Source organism: Salmo salar, chromosome ssa01, assembly GCF_905237065.1.
Source record: "Salmo salar chromosome ssa01, Ssal_v3.1, whole genome shotgun sequence".
In the NCBI taxonomy this organism is placed as follows: domain Eukaryota; kingdom Metazoa; phylum Chordata; class Actinopteri; order Salmoniformes; family Salmonidae; genus Salmo; species Salmo salar.
In genome coordinates this window covers 148,853,455-148,877,909 of record NC_059442.1, presented here as the reverse complement: position 1 = coordinate 148,877,909, position 24,455 = coordinate 148,853,455, and the positions used below count along the sequence as shown (strand labels likewise).

Here is a 24,455-nt window from a genome sequence, read left to right as displayed (position 1 = left end):
AGAAGCAGGCTTGCTCTTGCTAAATATAAAATAGGCCTAGGCCAAATGAACTGTCGCCCGGGACAGACTGAGAGACAGCGAAAAAGTGGAAGGCACTTGCAAACCACTTGAGCAACGAGGCAAGCATTGACATGATGTAAAAGATGTGCAGGCTAAACAGCGTCTGTTGTTGAATTGCTACATTTCTATATTTTTTATTACTTGTATACTGAACTAAAATATAAACGCAACATGCAACAATTTCAAAGATTTGACTGATTTTACAGTTCATATCAGGAAATCAGTCCATTTGAAATAAATAAATGATCCATAATCTATTGATATAACATGAATGGGAATACAGATATGTATCTGTTGCTCACAGATCCCTTAAGAAAAATAGGCGCGTGGAAGTTGCTGTCGTACACGTCGATCCAGAGCATCCCAAACATGTTCAATGGGTGACATGTAAGATGAGTATGCAGGCTATGGAAGAACTGGGACACTTTCAGCTTCCAGGAATTGTGTACACATCCTTGCAACATGGGGCCGTGCATCATTATGTTGGAACATGAGGTAGTGGCGGCGGATGAATGGCACGACAATGGGCCTCAGGATCTAGTCACGATATCGCTGTGCCATCGATAAAATGCAATTGTATTCGTTGTCCGTAACTTATGCCCGCCCGTACCATAACCTCACCGCCACCATGGGGAACTCTGTTTCCAAAATTGACATCAGCAAACCGCTCGCCCTCACAACGCCGTACGCATTGGTTTGTGTTTTTGAGGCCCGTTGGACGTACGGTAGAGAAATGAACATTAAATTATCTGGCAACAGGGGCCTCCCTAGTGGCGCAGTGCTAGCTGCGATCCCAGGCTGTGTCGCAGACTGCCGCAACCGGGAGACCCATCATGCAGTGCACAATTGGCCCAACGTCGTCCGGGTTAGGGGAGGGTTTGGCTGGCCGGGTTGTCCTTGTCTTATCATGCTCTAGCGACTCCTGTGGCAGGCTGGGCGCAATGCACGCTGACACGGTCGCCAGGTGTACGGTGTTTCCTCTGACACATTGGTGCGGCTGGCTTCTGGGTTAAGCGAGCAGTGCGGCTTGGCAGGGTCGTGTTTCAGAGGACGCACGGCTCTCGACCTTCGCCTCTCCTGAGTCCGTACGGGAGTTGCAGCGATGAGACAAGACTGTAACTACCAATTGGATATCACGAAAAAGGGGTAAAAAAAAAAAAAAAAGAAGAAAGTTATCTGGCAACAGCTTTGGTGGACATTCCTGCAGTCAGCATGCCAATTGCTCACTCCTTCAACTTGATACATCTGTGGCATTGTGTTGTTTGCCCAAACTGCACATTTTATAGTGGGCTTTTATTGTCCCCAGCACAAGGTACACCTGTGTAATGATCATGCTGTTTAATCAGCTTCTTGATATGCCAACTGTCAGGTGGATGGATTATCTTGGGAAAGGAGAAATGCTCAGTAATAGTGATGTAAACACATTTGTACTAACAATTTGAGAAAAATAACCTTTGTGTGTATGGAATTTTTACTTTTTATTTTTATTTCAGCACATGAAACATGGGACCAACACTTTACATATTGCGTTTTATATTTTTGTGTACATTTAAGTATTATTTGCAGTTGTCACTGACAATGAACACACCCTGGAGCACTGAATGGTCTTGTTACCACCTTATTAATAGGCCTACATCGTGCAGTAGGATGCGTTGCTCAGTTGATTGACAGTTGTACTGCAGAATGTTAAACGGTCCGCTGGTGTGGATGCTCGACAACATTTATAGTGATGTATAATTTATCGTTATAGTTATCGTCCTTGGTCTGGATGGCCCTTAACTTTGGCTAAAGATTTGACATGTTGAATCTTGGAAACTCCAGCCAAGGACATGAGACGTTCTAAAACTAGACGGTTAACATCAAACAAATCGTTGTGTTGTTTCATCTTCTGTATGTGAACTGGGGTTTATGATCATGGCTATTCCATGCTAGTAGACCAGTGACTTGTGTGAAGTAGCTAGCTAGTTAGCCAATATCAGTGTGGCTTTCAGACCAGAAATCAGAAATACAACAGAAGGTCAAGTAATGTTATACATATAAGTTAGCTACTTACGACTAATATACAGTGCATTCGGAAAGTATTCAGACCCTTTAACTTTTTGTTACGTTAGTCTTGTTCTAAAATTGATTAAAACATGTTTTTTAAATCATCCATCTACACACAATACCCCATAATGATGAAGAAAAACAGTTTTTTAGAAATGTTTGCTAATTTGTTAAAAATAAAAACAGAAATACCTTATTTACATAAATATTCAGACCCTTTGCTGTGAGACTCTAAATTTAGCGCAGGTACATCGTGTTTCCATTGATCATCCTTGATGTTTCCACAACTTGATTGGATCCACCTGTGGTAAATTCAATTGATTTGGACATGATTTGGAAAGGCACACACCTGTCTCTATAATGTCCCATACTTGACAGTGCATGTCAGAGTAAAAACCAAGCTATGAGGTCGAAGGAATTGTCTGTAGAGTTCCGAGACAGGGTTGTGTCGAGGCACAGATCTGGGGAAGGGTACCAAAACATTTCTGCAGCATTGAAGGTCCCCAAGAAGGAAGACAGCCTCCATTCTTAAATGGAACTAGTTTGTAACCACCAAGAATCTTCCTAGAGCTGACCGCTTGGCCAAACTGCGCAATCAGGGGAGAAGGGCCTTGGTCAGGGAGGTGACCAATAACCTGATGGTCACTGACAAAGCTCCAGAGTTCCTCTGTGGAGATGGGAGAAGCTTCCAGAAGGACAACCATCTCTGCAACACTCCACCAATCAGGCCTTTATGGTAGAGTGGTCAGACGGAAGCCACTGCTCAGTAAAACGCACATGACAGCCCGCTTGGAGTTTGCCAAAAGACACCTAAAGACTCTCAGATGATGAGAAACAAGATTCTCTGGTCTGATGAAGCCAAGATTAAACTCTTTGGCCTGAATGCCAAACATCACGCCTGGAGGAAACCGGGCACCATCCCTGCGGTGAAGCATGGTGGTGGCAGCATCATGTTGTGGGGATGTTTTTCAGGGACTGGGAGACTAGTCAGGATCGAGGGAAAGATGAACGGAGCAAAGTACAGAGAGATACCTGATTAAAAACCTGAGCTAGAGTGCTCAGGACCTCAGACCAGGGTGAAGGTTCACCTTCCAACAGGACAGTGACCCTAAGCACACAGCCAAGACGACGCAGGAGTGGCTTCGGGACAAGTATCTGAATGTCCTTGAGTAGGCCAGTCAGAGCCTGGACTTGAACACAATCGAACATCTCTGGAGAGACCTGAAAATATCTGTGCAGCGACGCTCCCCATCCAACCTGACAGAGCTTGAGAGGATCTGCAGAGAAGAATGGAAGAAACTCCCCAAATACAGGTGTGCCAAGCTTGTAGCATCATACCCAAGAGGGCTCGAGGCTGTAGTCGCTGCCAAAGGTGCTTCAACAAAGTACTGAGTAAATGGTCTGAATACTTTATATAAATGCCATATTTCAGTTTTTATTTTTAATAGAAGTGACTCGTTTCAGGAAACTAGGCATATGTCACTACTTTACAGGAGCGTCATTTGAACATACATTCATGTGCCTTAGTAACAAACTTGTATTCAAGCCATAAATATGGATACAATTGTTAAATTACAAACATAGTTGGTTTAGCCATGTAAAAAAACAGGAACCTTCCCGCTAGCCATGATTGGCTGAGATAATAGATGGGCTGGACATGCCGGGAGATGAGTTTGGATTGGTCTGCATGCTTCTGTCTATAACGTGTGCTGTTCAGTATGTGTTGACAGTCCTTTATACCATGCCATTTTTTCAAGATATAACGTTAGCCATTGAGAACAACAAAACTTTTGTTACTTTTCTCAACATTGACTCCCTAAATTAAGGAGGTGCTATCAATAGATCAGTTGGAAAAAGTGATGGGCTACTTTCTGCGTACTTCACGGTCAGTGTTAACCGGAGTGACTTGACACAATGCTGGCCAAACAAGATGTAGCTACAAACAAAACGGAGTTAAATGGTCCAGGTCTGCCATGAAACTTTATCAGGTGTTAAATGAGGTGAAAGGGTGATTGGAGTGCCAACTTATTTGCTTACTAGACTTTCTGCCTCTACATTAACTACAGAAACGTCTACTATTGCTCCAATTCTAGCTGTGAATACGAGGGATTGATTCGTACCCGTTCTAGTAGTCCTCTGGTTCTGATAGCTGTTGATCTGCGACATCAGAAGAAGATTTCTGACCTGAACTAACTGGCCAGGTTATTACACACACACACCCGTTTGTTTTACTATCCTTGTGGGAACCAAACAATTGATTCCCATTCAAAATCCTATTTTCCTTAACCCTGATTATTAACCTAAGCCTAAAATAGCCATTTTCCTTGTGGGGACTGGCGGAATGTCCCACATTGTCCTTGTTTTACCATCTTTGTGAGCACTTCTGGTCCCCACAAGGATAGTAAAACCAAACACACACACACTCCATTCAAAACAAACAGTAAAGCAGTCAAACACCCTGGTCTCAGACTTGGATGCTGCTGTTGTTTACTGAAAGAGATTTGACATCTCCCTGCTGCGTTTATGGGTCAGAACGTCCTCACTCACTCTACAGTTTAATCTATCCCCCTCTCCTTCTCTCGCTCTCAATTCAATTTCAATATATGGGGCTTTATTGACATGGGAAACATATGTTTACATTGCCAAAGCAAGTGAAATAGATAATAAACAAAAGTGAAATAAACAATACAAAATTAACAGTAAACATTACACTTACAAATGTTCCAAAATAATAAAGACAGAGACATAATGATGTTCCAAAATAGTTAAAAGTACAAAAGGGAAAATAAATAAACAGGTTGTATTTACAATGGTGTTTGTTCTTCACTGGTTACCCTTGTGGCAACAGGTCACAAATCTTGCTGCTTTGATTGCACACTGAGGTATTTCACCCAATAGATATGGCAGTTTATCCAAATTGGATTTGTTTTCTAATTCTTTCTGGGTCTGTGTAATCTGAGGGAAATATGTCTCTCTAATATGGCCATATATTTGGCAGGATGTTTAGAAGTGCCGCTCAGTTTCCACCTCATTTTGTGGGCAGTGTGCACAGCCTGTCTTCTCTTGAGGACCAGGTCTGCCTTCGGCGGCCTTTCTTAATAGCAAGGCTATGCTCACGGGGTCTGTACCTAGTTGGGGTCTGTACCTAGTTAGAGATTTCCTTCATTTTGGGTCAGTCACAGTGGTCAGGTATTCTGCCATTGTGTACTCTGTTTAGTGCCAAATAGCATTCTAGTTCAGTTTTTTTTTTGTAAATTCTTTCCAATGTGTCAAGTAATTATCTTTTTGTTTTCTCATGATTTGGTTGGGTTTAATTGTGTTGCTGTCCTGGTGTCTGACTGTGAACAGAGCCCCAGGACCAGCTTGCTTAGGGGACTCTTCTCCAGGTTCATCTCTGTAGGTGATGGCTTTGTTATGGAAGGTTTGGGAATCGCTTCCTTTTAGGTGGTTGTAGAATTTAACGGCTCTTTTCTTGACTTTGATAATTAGTGGGTTTCGGCCTAATTCTGCTGTGCATGCTTTTTTTGGTGTTTTACGTTGTGCACAGAGGATATTTTTGCAGGATTCTGCATTCTGAGTTTTTGTCCCTTTTTTTTTTTTAATTTTAATTTTTATTGGTTGGTGAGCAGACTTCCAACCATAAAGGGCAATGGGTTCTATAATGGATTCAAGTATTTTTAGCCAGATCCTAATTGGTATGTTGAATTTTATGTTCCTTTTGATGACATAGAAGGCCTTCTTGCCTTGTTTCTCAGATTGTTAACAGCTTTGTGGAAGTTACCTGTGGCGCTGATGTTTAGGCCGAGGTATGTAGAGTTTTTTTGTGTGCTCTAGGGCAACGGTATCTAGATGGAATTTGTATTCGTGGTCCTGGGAACTGGACCTTTTTTGGAACGCCGTTATTTTTGTCTAACTGAGATTTACTGTCAGGGCCCAGGTCTGACAGAATCTGTGCAGAAGATCTAGGTGCTGCTGTAGGCCTTACTTTGTTGTGGACAGAAGCACCAGATCATCAGCAAACAGTAGACATTTGACTTCAGATTCTAGTATGGTGAGGCCGGGTGCTGCAGACTGTTTTAGTGCCATTGCCAATTCGTTGATATATAAATGTTAAGGAGGGTGGGACTTAAGCTGCATCCCTTTCTCACCCCCTGGCCCTGTGGAAAGAAATGTGTTTTTTACCAATTTTAACCGCACACTTGTTGGTCCCTCCTTTGCTGCTATAACAGCATCCACTCTTCTGGGAAGACTTTCCACTAGATGTTGGAAAATTGCTGCGGGGACTTGCTTCCATTCAGCTAGTGAGGTCAGGCACGGATGTTGGGCGATTAGACATAGCTCGCAGTCGGCGTTCCAATTCGTCCCGAAGGTGTTCGATGGGGTTGAGGTCAGGGCTATGTGCAGGCCAGTCAAGTTCTTCCACACCGATCTCGACAAACCATTTCTGTATGGACCCCTCGCTTTATGCACGGGGGCATTGTCATGCTAAAACAGGAAAGGGCCTTCCCCAAGCTGTTGGCACAAAGTTGGAAGCACAGAATCGTCTAGAATGTCGTATGCTGTAGCGTTAAGATTTCCCTTCACTGGAACTAAGGAACCTAGCCCGAACCATGAAAAACATCCCCATTATTTCACCTCCACCAAACTATACAGTTGGCACTATGCATTAGGGGAGGTAGCGTTTTCCTGGCATCCGCCAAACTCTGATTCATCCGTTAGACTGCCAGATGGTGAAGCGTAATTCCTCACTCCAGAGAACGTGTTTCCACTGCTCCAGAGTCCAATGGCGGCGAGCTTAACACCACTCCAGCTGACTCTTGGCGTTGCGCATGGTGATCTTAGGCTTGTGTGCGGCTGCTCGGCCATGGAAACCCATTTCACGAAGCTCCCGACGAACAGTTCTTGTGCTGACTCTGCTTCCAGAGGCAGGTTGGAACTCGGTAGTGAGTGTTGCAACCGAGGACGGACTATTTTTAGGTGCTTCAGCACTCGGCGGTCCCGTTCAGTGAGCTTGTCATTTTGCGGCTGAGCTGTTGTTGCTCCGAGACGTTTCCACTTCACAATAACAGCACTTAGTTTACCCTTCAAATCCCCCCCCCCCTCTTTCTTTTTGACAGGCCCACTATGTTAAATGTTTTGTTGATGTGATTTATATATACTAATCATATTTCTCTCTCTACCCTTTCTCTCTATCTCTACCCTCAGCCCCTTGAGTTTGATGAGTGCAGGCTTGACATCAGTGTTAATGACAGTGTATGGTACCTGAGAGCCATAGACTCAGAACACAGACACCAGTGGATCAACTCCATCGAACTACACAGGGTAAGAGAGACACATCACCAGAGACTGCAATATGTCTTTCTGATTGTATTGTATTTGAATTCTGTCATTTTGAAATGGAATGGATCTAACTTGGTTCTTTCCTCTGCTGTATTCTTCTTTAAATGACATGTTTTATTGCCACAACTTGTAAACGCAACATGCAACATCCTATTTTACAGAATTACAGTTCATATAAGGAAATAAATTAATTGAACTCTAATCTATGGATTTTGCATGACTGGGCAGGGGTTCAGCCATGGGTGGGCCTGGGAGGGCATAGGTCCACCCACTGGGGAGCCAGGCCCAGCCAATCAGAAGTGTTTCCCCAGAAAAGGGCTTTATTACAGACAAATACTCCTCAGTTTCATCAGCTGTCCAGGTGGCTGGTCTCAGACATTCCCGCAGGTGAAGAAACCGGATATGGAGGTCCTGGGCTGGCATGGTTACACGTGGTCTATGGTTGTAAGGCCGGTTGGACGTACTGCCAAATTCTCTAAAATGGCGTTGGTGATGGCTGATGGTAGTGAAATTAACATTCAGTTCTCTGCCAACGGCTTTGGTAGACATTCCTGCAGTCAGCATGCCAATTGCACGCTCCCTCAAGACTTGAGACATCTGTGGCATTGTGTTTTGTGACAAAACTGAACATTTTAGTGGCCTTTTATTGTCCTCGGGACAAGGTGCACCTGCGTAATGACCATGCTGTTTATTCAGCTTATTTATATGCCACACCTATCAGGTGGATGGATTATCTTGGAAAAGGAGAAATGCTCACTAACAGGGATGTAAACAAATATATGCACAACATTTGAGAGAAATATGCTTTTTGTGCATATGGACATTTTTAGGGTCTTTTATTTCAGCTCATGAAACATGGGACCGCACTTTACATGTTGCCTTTACATTTGTGTTCAGTATATTTACCACTATCTAGGTTTCCATCCAATCGGCAACAGATTTTTATGCAAATATAGACTGCTGCGCGACTCGGGAGGCACACTTTCACCACCCTGTAAAGTTCGTCATAACTTATTTCGTCAGCCTAATATTCTGCATGGTTTCCGGAGTCGTAGTGGACCACACACCTTGTCATCGTGTGACTCCAAGTTTACTTTGATATGATGGTAATTATATCAATATTTGCACATAAAGGTGTTTCCATCGCCATTTTCTCACATAATACATTTTACCGACACACAAAGATCCCATCATCTTGAACAAACAAAGGATCTTTCCGCATTTATAAAATTGTATTGAAACTTCCTGTTTCCATCACAGTTGTCATTATATTTTTTATACGGTATGACTTTACTCAAACAGCTGACTGAAGACAGGATGGCTGGGCATTCATGCGATCGAGTCAGTTTCTGCTGTAAAATGGACTTGCTTCTTGCTGAAACAAGCAGGGTGTTGTAGCAAATGAGTCTTCAGTTGCCTAGGCAACACCCCCCTTGCCTGCAGCACATACAGTCAGGAGCGGAGGAGAGTATAAAATGTATTTTATTTATATATATACACTGCACAAAAAAATAAAGGGAACACTTAAACAACACAATGTAACTCCAAGTCAATCACACTTCTGTGAAATCAAACTGTCCACTTAGGAAGCAACACTGATTGACAATAAATTTCACATGCTGTTGTGCAAATGGAATAGACAACAGGTGGAAATTATAGGCAATTAGCAAGACACCCCCAATAAAGGAGTGGTTCTGCAGGTGGGGACCACAGACCACTTCTCAGTTCCTATGCTTCCTGGCTGATGTTTTGGTCACTTTTGAATGCTGGCGGTGCTTTCACTCTAGTGGTAGCATGAGACGGAGTCTACAACCCACACAAGTGGCTCAGGTAGTGCAGCTCATCCTGGATGGCACATCAATGCGAGCTGTGGCAAGAAGGTTTGCTGTGTCTGTCAGCGTAGTGTCCAGAGCATGGAGGCGCTACCAGGAGACAGGCCAGTACATCAGGAGACATGGAGGAGGCCGTAGGAGGGCAACAACCCAGCAGCAGGACCGCTACCTCCGCCTCTGTGCAAGGAGGAGCAGGAGAAGCACTGCCAGAGCCCTGCAAAATGACCTCCAGCAGGCCACAAATGTGCATGTGTCTGCTCAAACGGTCAGAAACAGACTCCATGAGGGTGGTATGAGGGCCCGACGTCCACAGGTGGGGGTTGTGCTTACAGCCCAACACCGTGCAGGACGTTTGGCATTTGCCAGAGAACACCAAGATTGGCAAATTCGCCACTGGCGCCCTGTGCTCTTCACAGATGAAAGCAGGTTCACACTGAGCACGTGACAGACGTGACAGAGTCTGGAGACGCCGTGGAGAACGTTCTGCTGCCTGCAACATCCTCCAGCATGACCGGTTTGGCGGTGGGTCAGTCATGGTGTGGGGTGGCATTTCTTTGGGGGGCCGCACAGCCCTCCATGTGCTCTGGTAGCCTGACTGCCATTAGGTACCGAGATGAGATCCTCAGATCCCTTGTGAGACCATATGCTGGTGCGGTTGGCCCTGGGTTCCTCCTAATGCAAGACAATGCTAGACCTCATGTGGCTGGAGTGTGTCAGCAGTTCCTGCAAGAGGAAGGCATTGATGCTATGGACTGGCCCGCCCGTTCCCCAGACCTGAATCCAATTGAGCACATCTGGGACATCATGTCTCTCTCCATCCACCAACGCCACGTTGTACCACAGACTGTCCAGGAGTTGACGGATGCTTTAGTCCAGGTCTGGGAGGAGATCCCTCAGGAGACCATCCGCCACCTCATCAGGAGCATGCCCAGGCGTTGTAGGGAGGTCATACAGGCACGTGGAGGCCACACACACTACTGAGCCTCATTTTGACTTGTTTTAAGGACATTACATCAAAGTTGGATCAGCCTGTAGTGTGGTTTTCCACTTTAATTTTGAGTGTGACTCCAAATCCAGACCTCCATGGGTTGATAAATTGGATTTCCATTGATTATTTTTGTGTGATTTTGTTGTCAGCACATTCAACTATGTAAAGAAAAAAGTATTTCATAAGATTATTTATTTCATTCAGATCTAGGATGTGTTGTTTAAGTGTTCCCTTTATTTTTTTGAGCAGTATATATATCTTATCTATCACACACACACAGTTGAAGTCGGAAGTTTGCATACACCTTCGCCAAATTCATTTAAACTCCGTTTTTCACAATTGCTGACATTTTAATCCTTGTAAAAATTCCCTGTCTTAGGTCAGTTAGGATCACCACTTTCTTTTAATAATGTGAAATGTCAGAATAATAGTAGAGAAAATAATTTATTTCAGCTTTTATTTCTTTCATCACATTCCCAGTGGGTCAGAAGTTTACATACTCAATTAGTATTTGTTAGTATTGCCTTTAAATTGTTTGACTTGGGTCAAACGTTTCAGGTAGCCTTCCACAAGCTTCCCACAATAAGTTGGGTGAATTTTGGCCCCTTCCTCCTGACAGAGCTGGTGTAACTGAGTCAGGTTTGTAGGCCTCCTTGCTCGCACACGCTTCTTCGGTTCTGCCCACAAATTTTCTATAGGATTGAGGCCAGGGCTTTGTGATGGCCACTCCAATACCTTGACTTTGTTGTCCTTAAGCCATTTTGCCACAACTTTGGAATTATGCTTGGGGTCATTGTCCATTTGGAAGACCCATTTGCGACCAAGCTTTAACTTCCTGACTGATGTCTTGAGATGTTGCTTCAATATATCCAAATATTCTTTCCTCATGATGCCATCTATTTTGTGAAGTGCACCAGTCCCTCCTGCAGCAAAGCACCCCCACAACATAATGCTGCCACCCCCGTGCTTCACGGTTGGGATGACTTATGGAACTCTGACCTGTTCGCCAGACGTGCTACCTCTCCCAGACCTGTTGTCCCAGACCTGCTGGAACCCTGACCTATTCACCGGACGTGCTACCTGTCCCAGACCTGCTGTTTTCAACTCTCTAGAGACAGCAGGAGCGGTAGAGATGCTCTCAAAGATCGGCTATGAAAAAGCCAACTGACACTTACTCTTGTGTTACTGACTTCTTGCACCCTCGACAACTACTATGATTATTATTATTTGACAATGCTGGTCATTTATGAACATTTGAACATGTAGGCCATGTGCTGTTATAATCTCCACCCGGCACAGCCAGAGGAGGACTGGCCACCCCTCATAGCCTGGTTCCTCTCTAGGTTTTGGCCTTTCTAGGGAGTTTTTCCTAGCCACCGTGCTTCTACACCTGCATTGCTTGCTGTTTGGGGTTTTAGGCAGGGTTTCTGTACAGCACTTTGTGATATCAGCTGATGTAAGAAGGGCTATATAAATACATTTGATTTGATTTGATTCTTTGGCTTGCAAGCCTCCTTTTTCCTCCAAACATAACGATGGTCATTATGGCCAAACAATTATATTTTTGTTTCATCAGACCAGAGAACATTTCTCCAAAAAGTAGGATCTTTGTCCCCATGTGCAGTTGCAAACCGTAGTCTGCCTTTTATGGCGGTTTTGGAGCAGTGGCTTCTTCCTTACTGAGTGGCCTTTTAAGGTTTGTCGATATAGGACTCGTTTTACTGTGGATATAGATACTTTTGTACCTGTTTCCTCCAGCATCTTCACGGTCCTTTGCTGTTCTGGGATTGATTTGCACTTTTAGCACCAAAGTACGTTTATCTCTAGAAGACAGAACGCGTCTCCTTCCTGATCGGTATGACGGCTGAGTGGTCCCATGGTGTTTATACTTGCGTACTATTGTTTCTACAGATGAATCTGGTACCTTCAGGTGTTTGGAAATTGCTCCCAAGGATGAACCAGACTTGTGGAGGTCTACAATTTCTTTCTGAGGTCTTGGCTGATTTCTTTAGATTTTCCCATGATGTCAAGCAAAGAGGCACTGAGTTTGATGGTAGGACTTGAAATACATCCACAGGTACACCTCCAATTGACTCAAATTATGTCAATTAGCCTATCAGAAGCTTCTAAAGCCATGACATCATTTTCTGGAATTTTCCAAGCTTTTTAAAGGCACAGTCAACTTGGTGTATATAAACTTCTGACCCACTGGAATTGTGATTAAGTGAAATAATCTGTCTGTAAACAATTGTTGGAAAAAAGACTTGTGTCATGCACAAAGTAGATGTCCAAACTGACTTGCCAAAACTATAGTTTGTTAATTAACAAGAAATGTGTGGAGTGGTTGAAAAACAAGTTTTAATGACTCCAACCTAAGTGTATGTAAACTTCTGACTTTGTGTGTGTGATGTCCCAACTTCTTATCTTGCCAAATTTAAGGAGTTTTGTTTACACACCTCCTTGACAGTATATATTTTTTCTTGGGGGATTTTTTTCTTACGTACGTACAAAAAAAAAATGCTATTCGAACGGTTATAACGGTGACCACGGTCATTTGGCTGACAAATAACCGTCGTCCAAAATTCCATGATCGTCACTTGTGGTACATAGTTGGTTGAGAGTTGTTTGTCATTTCGCATAGCATTCAGTCATAGGTAACTGTATTAACCATGTGTGATGTGTCTGTTTCTACTAGAGCCTTAGAGACGGGAGGATAGACAGTGGAGTCATCCAGAGGACCTCACTAGTCCCTCCATCAGCAGTGTGTTTAATGGCAAGTCTATCTATACTAAACCCAAAGCTACTGTTTGATCTATTTCCATATAGCACAGTACTCTTAATATAGTGTGTGTGTGTGTGTGTGTGTGCGTCCGTCCTTTTATCCAGAGTTGTCATTTGATGTTCTCAACATTTATAAACAGGACAGATAAGGGGGGAGTGAGTGGCACCTATTGTTTACACTCAGAATGAAGGACAAAGCTTCCACTGTTAAGTTCATGTTTTAAGTATCCCTATATTTCTGTTACGGGGATATCACTCTGTTATTAGTGCGCCTGCACAGGGGTCTCGTTGTTGATGGACCTGGCCTGAGTGCAATGGCAAGCATGGAGTGTGCTAATACGGTTTAGTAAACGTTGTTAAACTGGAACCTAGTCGTTGTGTCACTGAGTTAACATTGGTAGCAGAGGATAGCTAATAACTACAATGTGCCACCTCGGTTCGACGAGAAGAGGTTGTATGAAAGATGGGAAAATGAACTTGGAATCTGGACACGGGTTACTAATCTGGACAAGAAAAGGCAAGCACTTGCATTGGTATTATCGCTCAAGGGAAGAGCGAGAGATACAGCACTGGAAATAACCCTGGAGGATTTGAACAAGGATGATGGTATAGGAACTTTGATTAGAGCACTGGATTCTGTGTTTCTTAGAGAAGAGAAAGACTGTGCCTACGAGGCATATTCAAACTTTGACAGTGTTACTAGAGACATTTCGGTTGCAATGACGGACTACATAATGGATTTCGAACAGAGGTACACTAGGATGCACAAGTACGACATGGTTCTCCCGGATGCAGTGTTAGCTTTCAAGTTGCTAGATACTGCCTGTCTGGATGGCAGGGAGAAACAGTTGGCTTTGACTGCTTGTACTGTGCTGACTTTTGCATCAATGAAGTCGGGGGTGAAAACACGTCTGTTCGCGCCAGTAACAGATGGAATGCAAGTGAGTGACTCAAGACAACCAGAAGAGGGCACCATTGCCCGGGACAAATCCACGACAAATATGGAAGGAGATCAAAATGTGCTATTCGTCAAAGCACTTACTGTTGGGTTAAAGACTGTCCTCATAAAAATGAACAAGTTAAAATAAGAGAGGAAAATGTAAACACAGAGAGAGAGCAGTGTAACATTACACTGTTTTCAAACGAATCTGCTTCTGATACTGGGATCTTGGTAGTTGATGGAATCCTTAAATCAAATTTTATTGGTCACATACACATGGTTAGCAGATGTTAATGTGAGTGTAGCGAAATGCTTGTGCTTCTAGTTCTGACCATGCGGTAATATCTAACAAGTAATCTAACCATTTCACAACAACAAAGGAAAGAATAAGAATATGTACATATAAATATATGGATGAGCGATGGCCGAATGGCATAGGCAAGATGCAGTAGATGGTATAGAGTACATATCAGATGAGTAATGTCAGGTATGTAAACATATATAAAATGACTAGTGATACATTTATTACATCCAATTTTGAATTATTAAAGTGGCTAGAGATTTGAGTCAGTATGTTGGCAACACCCACTCAATGTTAGTGATGGCTGTTTAACTCTTGACGGTCTCCGTCCCATATGCGGGATCAACATCCAGCGAAAAATCCTATCGCCATATTCATAACAAAATTTTAAATATTTTTTTTCAAATATAGGACTATTTTATATCGTTTTATAGATACACCTCTCCTGAATCGAACCACGTTGTCTGATTTTCAAAAAGGCTTTACAGCAAAAGCAAAACATTAGATTATGTTAGAGGAGTATATCGTAAAAGTAGCCACATAGCCATTTTCCGACCAACCACATGCATCACAAATAACCAAAAAACAGCTAAATGCAGCACTAACCTTTGACAATCTTCATCAGATGACACTCCTAGGACATCATGTTACACAATACATGCATTCTTTTGTTCGATGAAGTTCATATTTATATATAAAAACAGCATTTTACATCGGCGCGTGACGTTGACTAACTATTTTCCCTCAAATGGATCTGGTGAAACAGCGCTACAATTTACTAAATTACTATTCGAAAACATTTTTAAAATGTAATATTGTCATTCTAAGATTTATAGATTAACATCTCTTGAAAGCACCTGCAATGCCAGATTTAAAAATAACTTTACTGGGTAATCACACTTTGCGATAAAAGGGATGCGATACTCAGAAAAATAGGCTACCGTTACAGGTCAGCGCCATCTTGGAACAATCGCATATCAAATCTACTCTTGTATACTATTGTCAATAATCCCTTACCTTTGATTATCTTCATCAGAAGGCACTTCCAGGGATCCCAGGTCCACAACAAATGTATTTTCGTTCGAAAAAGTTAATCCTTTATGTCCCAATAGCTTCTTCTTGTTAGCGCGTTCTGAAGGCTGCACCAAATGTACCGTCGTCCACGGGACTCCTCTCTTACCAAAATGGGAAAAAAAATATTTGTTCGTTCAAACATGTCAAACGTTGTATAACATAAATCTTTAGGGCCTTTTTCAACCAGAGCTCCAATAATATTCAAGGGGGACGATTGCATTGTCTTTCAAAACGTTTCGAAAGGGGAGGGTAGCCAGGGGCGCCGGCATCATAATGGTGATGGCCCTCCCCATGTGACCACGTTCCACAGACTCTCATTCTGTCAGTTTTCACAGTAAAAGACTCAAACCACTTTGTAAAGACTGGGGACATCTAGTGGAAGCCATAGGAAGTGCTCAATGAACCATAGCTCACGGTGTGATTTATAGGCAAAGTGATGAAGTTGAGTCCACAATTCAGAATTCCACATCCTGTTATGATCTGTCTCGGGGTTTTGACTGCCATATGAGTTCTGTTATACTCACAGACACCATTCAAACAGTTTTAGAAACTTTAGGGTGTTTTCTATCCACAACTATTAATTATATGCATATCCTAGCTTCTGAGTTTGAGTAGGAGGCCGTTTTAAAATGGGCACGAATTCTTTTCAAAAATCGCAGTAGCGCCCCCTATCCTAGGCGAACTTCAAGAGGTTTTAACAGTCTGATGGCCTTGAGATAGAAGCTGTTTTTCAGTCTCTCGGTCCCTGCTTTGATGCACCTGTACTGACCTCGCCTTCTGGATGATAGCGGGGTGAACAGGCAGTGGCTCGGCTGGTTGTTGTCCTTGATGATATTTTTGGCCTTCCTGTGACATCGGGTGGTGTAGGTAGTTTTCCCTCGGTGATGCGTTGTGCAGACCTCACTACCCTCTGGAGAGCCTTACGGTTGTGGGCAGAGCAGTTGTCGTACCAGGCGGTGATACAGCCCGACAGGATGCTCTCGATTGTGCATCTGTAAAAGTTTGTGAGCGTTTTTGGTGACAAGACAAATTTCTTCAGCCTCCTGAGGTTGAAGAGGCGCTGTTGCGCCTTCTTCACCACGCTGTCTGTGTGGGTGGACCATTTCAGTTTGTCCGTGATGTGTACGCCGAGGAACTTTAAAACTTTCCAACTTCTCCTACTGTCCCGTCGATGTGGATAGGGGGCTGCTCCCTCTGCTGTTTCCTGAAGTCCACGATCATCTCCTTTGTTTTGTTGACGTTGAGTGTGAGGTTATTTTCCTGACACCACACTCCAAGGGCCCTCACCCCCTGTAGGCCGTCTCGTCATTGTTGGTAATCAAGCCTACCACTGTAGTGTCGTCTGCAAACTTGATGATTGAGTTGGAGGTGTGCATGGCCACGCAGTCATGGGTGAACAGGGAGTACAGGAAAGGGCTGAGAACGCACCCTTTTGGGGCCCCAGTGTTGAGGATCAGCGGGGTGGAGATGTTTCCTACCCTCACCACCTGGGGGCGTCCCGTTAAATGCTGAGCTGTAATCGATGAACAGCATTCTTACATACAGTGGGGAGAAGAGGTATTTGATACACTGCCGATTTTGCAGGTTTTCCTACTTACAAAGCATGTAGAGGTCTGTAATTTTTATCATAGGTACACTTCAACTGTGATAGACGGAATCTAAAACACAAATCCTGAAAATCACATTGTATGATTTTTAAGTAATTAATTTGCATTTTATTTCATGACATAAGTATTTGATCACCTACCAAGACCTGTTAGTTTTTCTTTAAGAAGCCCTCCTGTTCTCCACTCATTACCTGGATTAACTGCACCTGTTTGAACTCGTTACCTGTATAAAAGACACCTGTCCACACACTCAATCAAACAGACTCCAACCTCTCCACAATGCCCAAGACCAGAGAGCTGTGTAAGGACATCAGGGATAAAATTGTTGACCTGCACAAGGCTGGGATGGGCTACAGGACAATAGGCAAGCAGCTTGGTGAGAAGGCAACAACTGTTGGCGTGATTATTAGAAAATGGAAGAAGTTCAAGATGACGGTCAATCACCCTCGGTCTGGGGCTTCATGCAAGATCTCACCTCGTGGGGCATCAATGATCATGAGGAAGCCCAGAACTACACGGCAGGACCTGGCCAATGACCTGAAGAGAGCTGGGACCACAGTCTCAAAGAAAACCATTAGTAACACACTATGCCGTCATGGATTAAAATCCTGCAGCGCACGCAAGGTCTCCCTGCTCAAGCCAGTGCATGTCCAGGCCTGTCTGAAGTTTGCCAGTGACCATCTGGATGATCCAGAGGAGGAATGGGAGAAGGTCATGTGGTCTGATGAGACAAAAATAGAGCTTTTTGGTCTAAACTCCACTCGCCGTGTTTGGAGGAAGAAGAAGGATGAGTACAACCCCAAGAACACCATCCCAACCGTGAAGCATGGAGGTGGAAACATCATTCTTTGGGGATGCTTTTCTGCAAAGGGGACAGGACGACTGCACCGTATTGAGGGGAGGATGGATGGGGCCATGTATCGTGAGATCTTGGCCAACAACCTCCTTCCCTCAGTAAGAGCATTTGAAATGGGTTGTGGCTGGGTCTTCCAGCATGACAACGACCCGAAACACACAGCCCGGGCAACTAAGGAGTGGCTCCGTAAGAAGCTTCTCAAGGTCCTGGAGTGGCCTAGCCAGTCTCCAGACCTGAACCCAATAGAAAATCTTTGGAGGGAGCTGATAGTCCGTATTGCCCAGCGACAGCCCCGAAACCTGAAGGATCTGAATAAGGTCTGTATGGAGGAGTGGGCCAGAATCCCTGCTGCAGTGTGTGCAAACCTGATCAAAAACTACACGAAACGTATGATCTCTGTAATCGCAAACAAAGGTTTCTGTACCAAATATTAAGTTCTGCTTTTCTGATGTATCAAATACTTATGTCATGCAATAAAATGCAAATTAAATACTTAAAAATTATACAATGTGATTTTCTGGATTTGTTGTAGATTCCGTCTCTCAGAGTTGAAGTGTACCTATGATAAAAATGACAGACCTCTATATGCTTTGTAAGTAGGAAAACCTGCAAAATCGGCAGTGTATCAAATACTTGTTCTCCCCACTGTAGGTATTCCTCTTGTCCAGATGGGTTAGGGCAGTGTGATTGGGATTGCGTCGTCTGTGGACCTATTAGGGCGGTAAGCAAATTGGAGTGGGTCTAGGTTGTCTGGTAGGGTGAAGGTGATCCTTGACTAGTCTCTCAGAGCACTTCATGATGACGGAAGTGAGTGCTACGGGGTGATAGTCGTGGTGGTGGCCATCCTGAAGCATGTGGGAACAGCAGACTGGGATAGGGATTGATTGAATATGTCCGTAAACCCACCAGCCAGCTGGTCTGCGCATGCTCTGAGGACACGGCTAGGGATGCCGTCTGGGCCGGCAGCCTTGCGAGAGTTAACACGTTTAAATGTTTTACTCACGTTGGCTGCGGTGAAGGAGAGCCCGCAGGTTTTGGTAGCGGACCGTGTCAGTGGCACTGTATTGTCCTCAAAGCGTGAAAATAAGTTATTTAGTTTGTCTGGGAGCAAGACATTGGGGTCTGCGATGGGGCTGATTTTCTTTTTGTAGTCTGTGATTGACTGTAGACCCTGCCACATACCTCTCGTGTCTGAGCCGTTGAATTGCGACTCTACTTTGTCTCTGTACTGACGCTTAGCTTGTTTGATTGCCTTGCGGAGGGAATAGCTACACTGTTTGTATTCGGTCATGTTTCCGGTCGCCTTGCCCTGATTTAAAAGCAGTGGTTTGTGCTTTCAGTTTTGCGCGAATGCTGCCATCAATCCACGGTTTCTGGTTGGGGAAGGTTTTAATATTCGAAGTGGGTACAACATCACTGATGCACTTGCTAATAAATTCGCTCACCGAATCAGCGTATACATCAATGTTGTTCGACCCTATCCGGAACATATCCCAGTCCACATGATCGAAGCAATCTTGAAACGTGGAATCCGATTGGTTGGACCAGCGTTGAACAGACCTGAGCACGGGCGTTTCCTGTTTTAGTTTCTGTCTATAGGCTGGGAGCAGCAAAATGGAGTCGTGGTCAGATTTGCCGAAAGGAGGGCGAGGGAGGGCTTTGTATGTGTCGCGGAAGTTAGAGTAACAATGATCCAGGATTTTGCCGGCCCGGGTCGCGCATTCGATATACTGATAAAATTTGTGGAGGATCTGCTTTAGGCTCTGCTGTGATTGATACTGCATGTACACGCACAGTGTGTGGTGCAAAATGGCTTGATACCAATGTCAGTGAAGTAAATATGAAAGAAGTACAAAATATGATTGACACACCAAGCAACTGAGCTTTCAAGTTTGGAGATGGGAGAATCGTCCATCTACCAAGGGAGTCAAGATACCAGCAAAAATGTGTCAGACTAAGTGTTACATTGAAACAGAGGTGGTCACTACAGATATCCCCTTACTATTAAGCAAAGCTTCCCTGAAGAAGGCAGGGGCTGTACTAGACATAAAAAATGACATGGCAGTGATGTTTAAACAACCACTGACCTTTGAACTTACTTCCTCAGGCCACTATTGTATAAACATTTTAGACAAAGACATCACACAGAGTCCATGTAAAAATGTGATTCTGATGCACAGAGCACATGGAGATTCTGACAGTCACAGAGAACATGAACACAAAGGAAAAACACGAAGTATTGTTAACTTCACTAACAGTTTGGCCATGCTACAGTTGAGACTTCAGAAATGACTCAGCAGTTCTGAGAATAATGACAATGAGAGTATTTCCATTCTACAGCAGATAGTTAACAGTTGAGACATGTCAGAAATACAGCAAACCTAAGCCCAGGCCAGCTGTTGGTTTGCCACTGGCTTCTAAGTACAATGAAACATTGGCTGTAGATCGACATGAGCTAGGACCAAGTGTGTGATACCTTCACATAATCAACCACTTCACACGCTTCAGTGCTGGAAGAATTGTGAATACAAAGAAACCCAGTGAAATCATCAAGCACTTCATACATTCCTGGATAAGTGTGCATGGCCCGCCCCAGAAATTGTTGTGACAATGGAGGAGAATTGAATAATAATGAAATAAGAGACATGGCTGAGAAATTCAACATGGAAATAAAGACAACTGCTGCATACAGTTCTTGGAGCAATGGACTTCTGGCGAGACATAATCAAACACTCACAGGAGATGCTGAAAGTGAAGCAAGACAATGGATGTGACTGGAAAACAGCCCTAAATTGGGCTTTGTTTGCAAAAAAACTAAATGCACAATGTTCATGGCTACAGCCCATACCAACTAGTGTTCGGGCAGGACCCTAATCTTCCCTCTACTGGTTGACAAGCCACCAGCACTAGAATGGACCAGTGCGAGTGCATGGGTGGGACAGCACCTTTCAGCACTACATGCAGCGAGAAAAGCCTTCGCTGAAGCAGTGTGTTCAGAGAATTCGCAGGGCTCTGCGTAAACGGCTTTGACCCACCCACCGATGAGAAGTACGAGACTGGTAACAAAGTGTACTACAAACGAGTTGACTGTCGAGTGGAAAGGAGCGGGAGAATTCATTGGCCAAGATGGTGTGGTGATATTTGTGAGGCACGATGGTGTGGTGATATTTGTGAGGCACGGAGGCACCATTGTCAGGGTGCATCACTCAAGATTGTGGAAAGTAAATGATCAACAAGATGGAGGGGCTGTTGCTGAGAATCAACCTCCTAATTAAAATGACAAAGACAAATTAACAGACACGAACCTACCAGATGTCGCATCCAATGATATGGACACTGAAACTGACACAGGAAATGGAGCAGAGACCTTCAACCATGCCACAGGTAATACTGTTGAGCATCCAAATTAGGAAAACATTCAACAAGAGCCACGTGTTAATCAATCAATCAAATGTATTTATAAAGCCCTAATTACATTAGCTGATGTCACAAAGTGCTGTACAGAAACCCAGCCTAAAACCCCAAACAGCAAGCAATGCCGGTATAGAAGCACGGTGGCTAGGAAAAACTCCCTAAAGGCCAGAACCTAGGAAGAAACCTAGAGCGGAACCAGGCTATGAGGGGTGGCCAGTCCTCTTCTGGCTGTGCTGGGTGATTATAACAGAACATGGCCAAGATGCAACAGGTCAGCACCTCTGGAGTAAATGTCAGTTGGCTTTTCATAGACAACATTGTTGTTCCAATCTGAAAACTGGACAAACTGTTAAATACATGGACAGAGAAAGTGGTATTCCACATACAGAAACAGTCGAGCAGGAAAAGCCAAAGGAAAACACCAGAACTGGTACAACTTGCAGTACTCTGAACCAGGTACATTTTCTGGTACAACAGGGTCAGCTGACCTGTCACTTGTAGATAATCTCAGAATTGAACCAATGGAAAATCAAGAAAAACAGAATGACATTCAAAATTATGTACTTGAAACAAAGGACGTGTCATTTGACTCAGCTAAGCTAGATGAGCTCAGTAATTGAAGGAAAAATAGTGTTTAAGGAAGTCAAAGACATTAGACAAAAATGTGTCTCAACAAGGTGGGTTAAGCATCCTTAACTGGAATAGTGCCAAAAGCACGTCTAGTGGCTAGAGGTTGAGAAGCTGGCTGCTAAAGAACTCCCAAAAGACTTTACGACATGCGCCTCAGAGTCACTCAGATTGCTGCTGACAGTGATCTGCCAGAAAATTGAAACTTCATTCCATAAATATCAAATTTGCATTTTTGCAGGGAACAGAGCTGTCAAGGGACATTCACATCTGACCTACGCCTGAAGCTAAGAACGAAGCAACACTGTGGAAACTAAAGTGTGTGTATGGCCTGGCAAATGCATCACTCTACTGGTACAAAAAAGTCAAGGCAGCAATGCTGAGTACAGGTGGAAAAATGTCAAGTGTTAAATATGAGGTATTGTCATCACAGTAGTTTCTTCTACTGCATACAGTATAGTACACACCACCATTCGTCCATCGACTTGGCTTGGCTTGATCAAGACTGCAATGTGACTGGAGTACTTGCCTGTCATGTTGATGACTTCATCTGGGGTGGCTCACAGACCTTTGCTATAACTGTGATTCCACACCTCAAAGCTATTTTCCAGGTCAGCCATGAGGAGCATGATAAACTCTATGCCAACATAACAAAAATTATTACAGTTGATGGAAAAATACTGATTTAACAGGAGAACTATATCAATAATCTTCAACCTATCCACATGGATAATTCAACAGCCATACAAAGGAATTCCCCTCTCTGTGGAGTTGAAGCTGATCAATTGAGGTCAAAGATAGGTCAAATTCTATGGGTTGCTAGACAGCGTAGACCTGATGTAATGTTTGATGGCTTCAACTTGGCATCCAACACAACATGCCAATGTACAAACCATTCATGAGGCAAACAAAGTTGTTAAACTGAAATCACAAGTGACTAAAGTTTCAGCATGTTGGAAAAGATGACTCTCTGAAACTAGTTGTCTTCAGTGATGCTTCGCTAGGGAACCTTACAGATGGAGGCACACAAGGTGGACATCTAGTCGTGTTAATGGGGGAAGGAGGAAGATTCTCACCTATCTGTTGGCAGTCAAAAAGGATCAGAAGGGTTGTCCGAAGCACACTTGCTGGGTAAACCCTTGCGGATGGAATTGACAATGCTATCTTTCTTGCAACTCTGTTCTCAGAGCTTACCACTGGTGAGACAAAACGGCACATTCTACCTGTAGTTTGTGTCACTGACAACTACTCCTTAGTTGATGCTGTGAAGTCAACCAAGTCAGAGAAAAGACTTTGTCTTGAGATTAGCAGCATCAAGGAACTTATTCAAGCACAGAGAATCCAGCGGATTCTGTGGTCGGCCACAAAGGAACAGCTTGCCTACTGTCAGACTAACAGAGGAGCATCCGGTCTTGTGCTGCTAAAGACACTCAGTAATGGAAAGTGAATTATGTTATTGATGTTTTATTTGTCTTTAAAGAAAAGTGGGAGATTGTTAAGTTCTTGTTTTAAGTATCCCTATATTTCTGTTACGGGGATATCACTCTGTTATTAGTGCGCCTGCACAGGGGTCTCGTTGTTGATGGACCTGGCCTGAGTGCAATGGCAAGCATGGAGTGTGCTAATACGGTTTAGTAAACGTTGTTAAACTGGAACCTAGTCGTTGTCATTTCGAGTTAACACTCACTGACACACACACACACACACAGAGTAATGTGTTGTACAGGGCTCTGCATCGCTGATCCAGCTTATAATCTTTTCCACAGATGCCCTCATCCTTCTGGAATTATGCCCTATTACTCATCATAGAGGAGAGAGAATGACTAGATCAAATGAAAGTAAGAAGTCTTATCAAGTAGGTCACATATTTGAGAGAGAAGGGCAAGAGAGAGGAGGAGGGAGAGGGTGGGAGAGAGTTGTGGATAGATGAGAATAGAGAGCCAGATAGAGAGGAGCAGTGGGAGGAGGAGAGGCAAGACGATAAGGTATGAGGCAGGAGGAGTGTAGGAGTGGGAGGACCTTATTCCAGACAAGAGCAGGGATTCCTCAGTGACTTTCTGAGCCCATCTCCTAGGGAGGGATTTGCTTATGCAGTGGTCATGGTGTGAGAGGTTGCAGGTGGTGTGAAGGCGAAAAAAAGGCACTCTGAACACAGCCGAACAAATAGTGGACCTATTAGCATGTAATTAACATATTTAAATAGTGAATATTGTGTTTGTATGTGGTGTGTCTGAGGCTAAAGAGCCAGACACCAACACTGCAGCACATGGTATTGAATGTGTCCTTGACGGCAGAGTAGCCACTAGAGAATGATATGATTTTTTGGGGGGGGAGGGGCGATACCGATCTTGGGGGGTCAAGGAGGCCATTGGCCGATATTTTAGCCGATATTCAATATCATTGTTTGAACATTTTGATTACAACATTTCCAAAGACAGCCGTGTATGCATCAATTTTAAAATCAAACAATACATTTGACTAAATAACAACATAATGGTAATGATTTTATTTGAATGGTAAATCTCTTGATAAACTGGATACATTTAGATGTCATAGGCCTACTCACATGCCAGGTGAATGCATATTCAA

General features: G+C 43.7%; 1 protein-coding gene across 2 annotated transcripts in view; it reads left to right on the top strand.

The window, feature by feature from the left end:
- The window catches only part of LOC106567816 (ceramide transfer protein), a 54,697-nt gene that overhangs the window by 7,572 nt on the left and 22,670 nt on the right, over window positions 1-24,455 (top strand). The window contains exons 4-5 of one of the 2 annotated variants that reach the window (XM_014137581.2): window positions 7,312-7,428; window positions 12,962-13,039. In XM_014137581.2, coding sequence (XP_013993056.2) covers window positions 7,312-7,428; window positions 12,962-13,039 — 195 coding nt within the window. The remainder of the gene's footprint in view (window positions 1-7,311; window positions 7,429-12,961; window positions 13,040-24,455) is intronic. The other variant, XM_014137589.2, reaches the window with a different exon arrangement.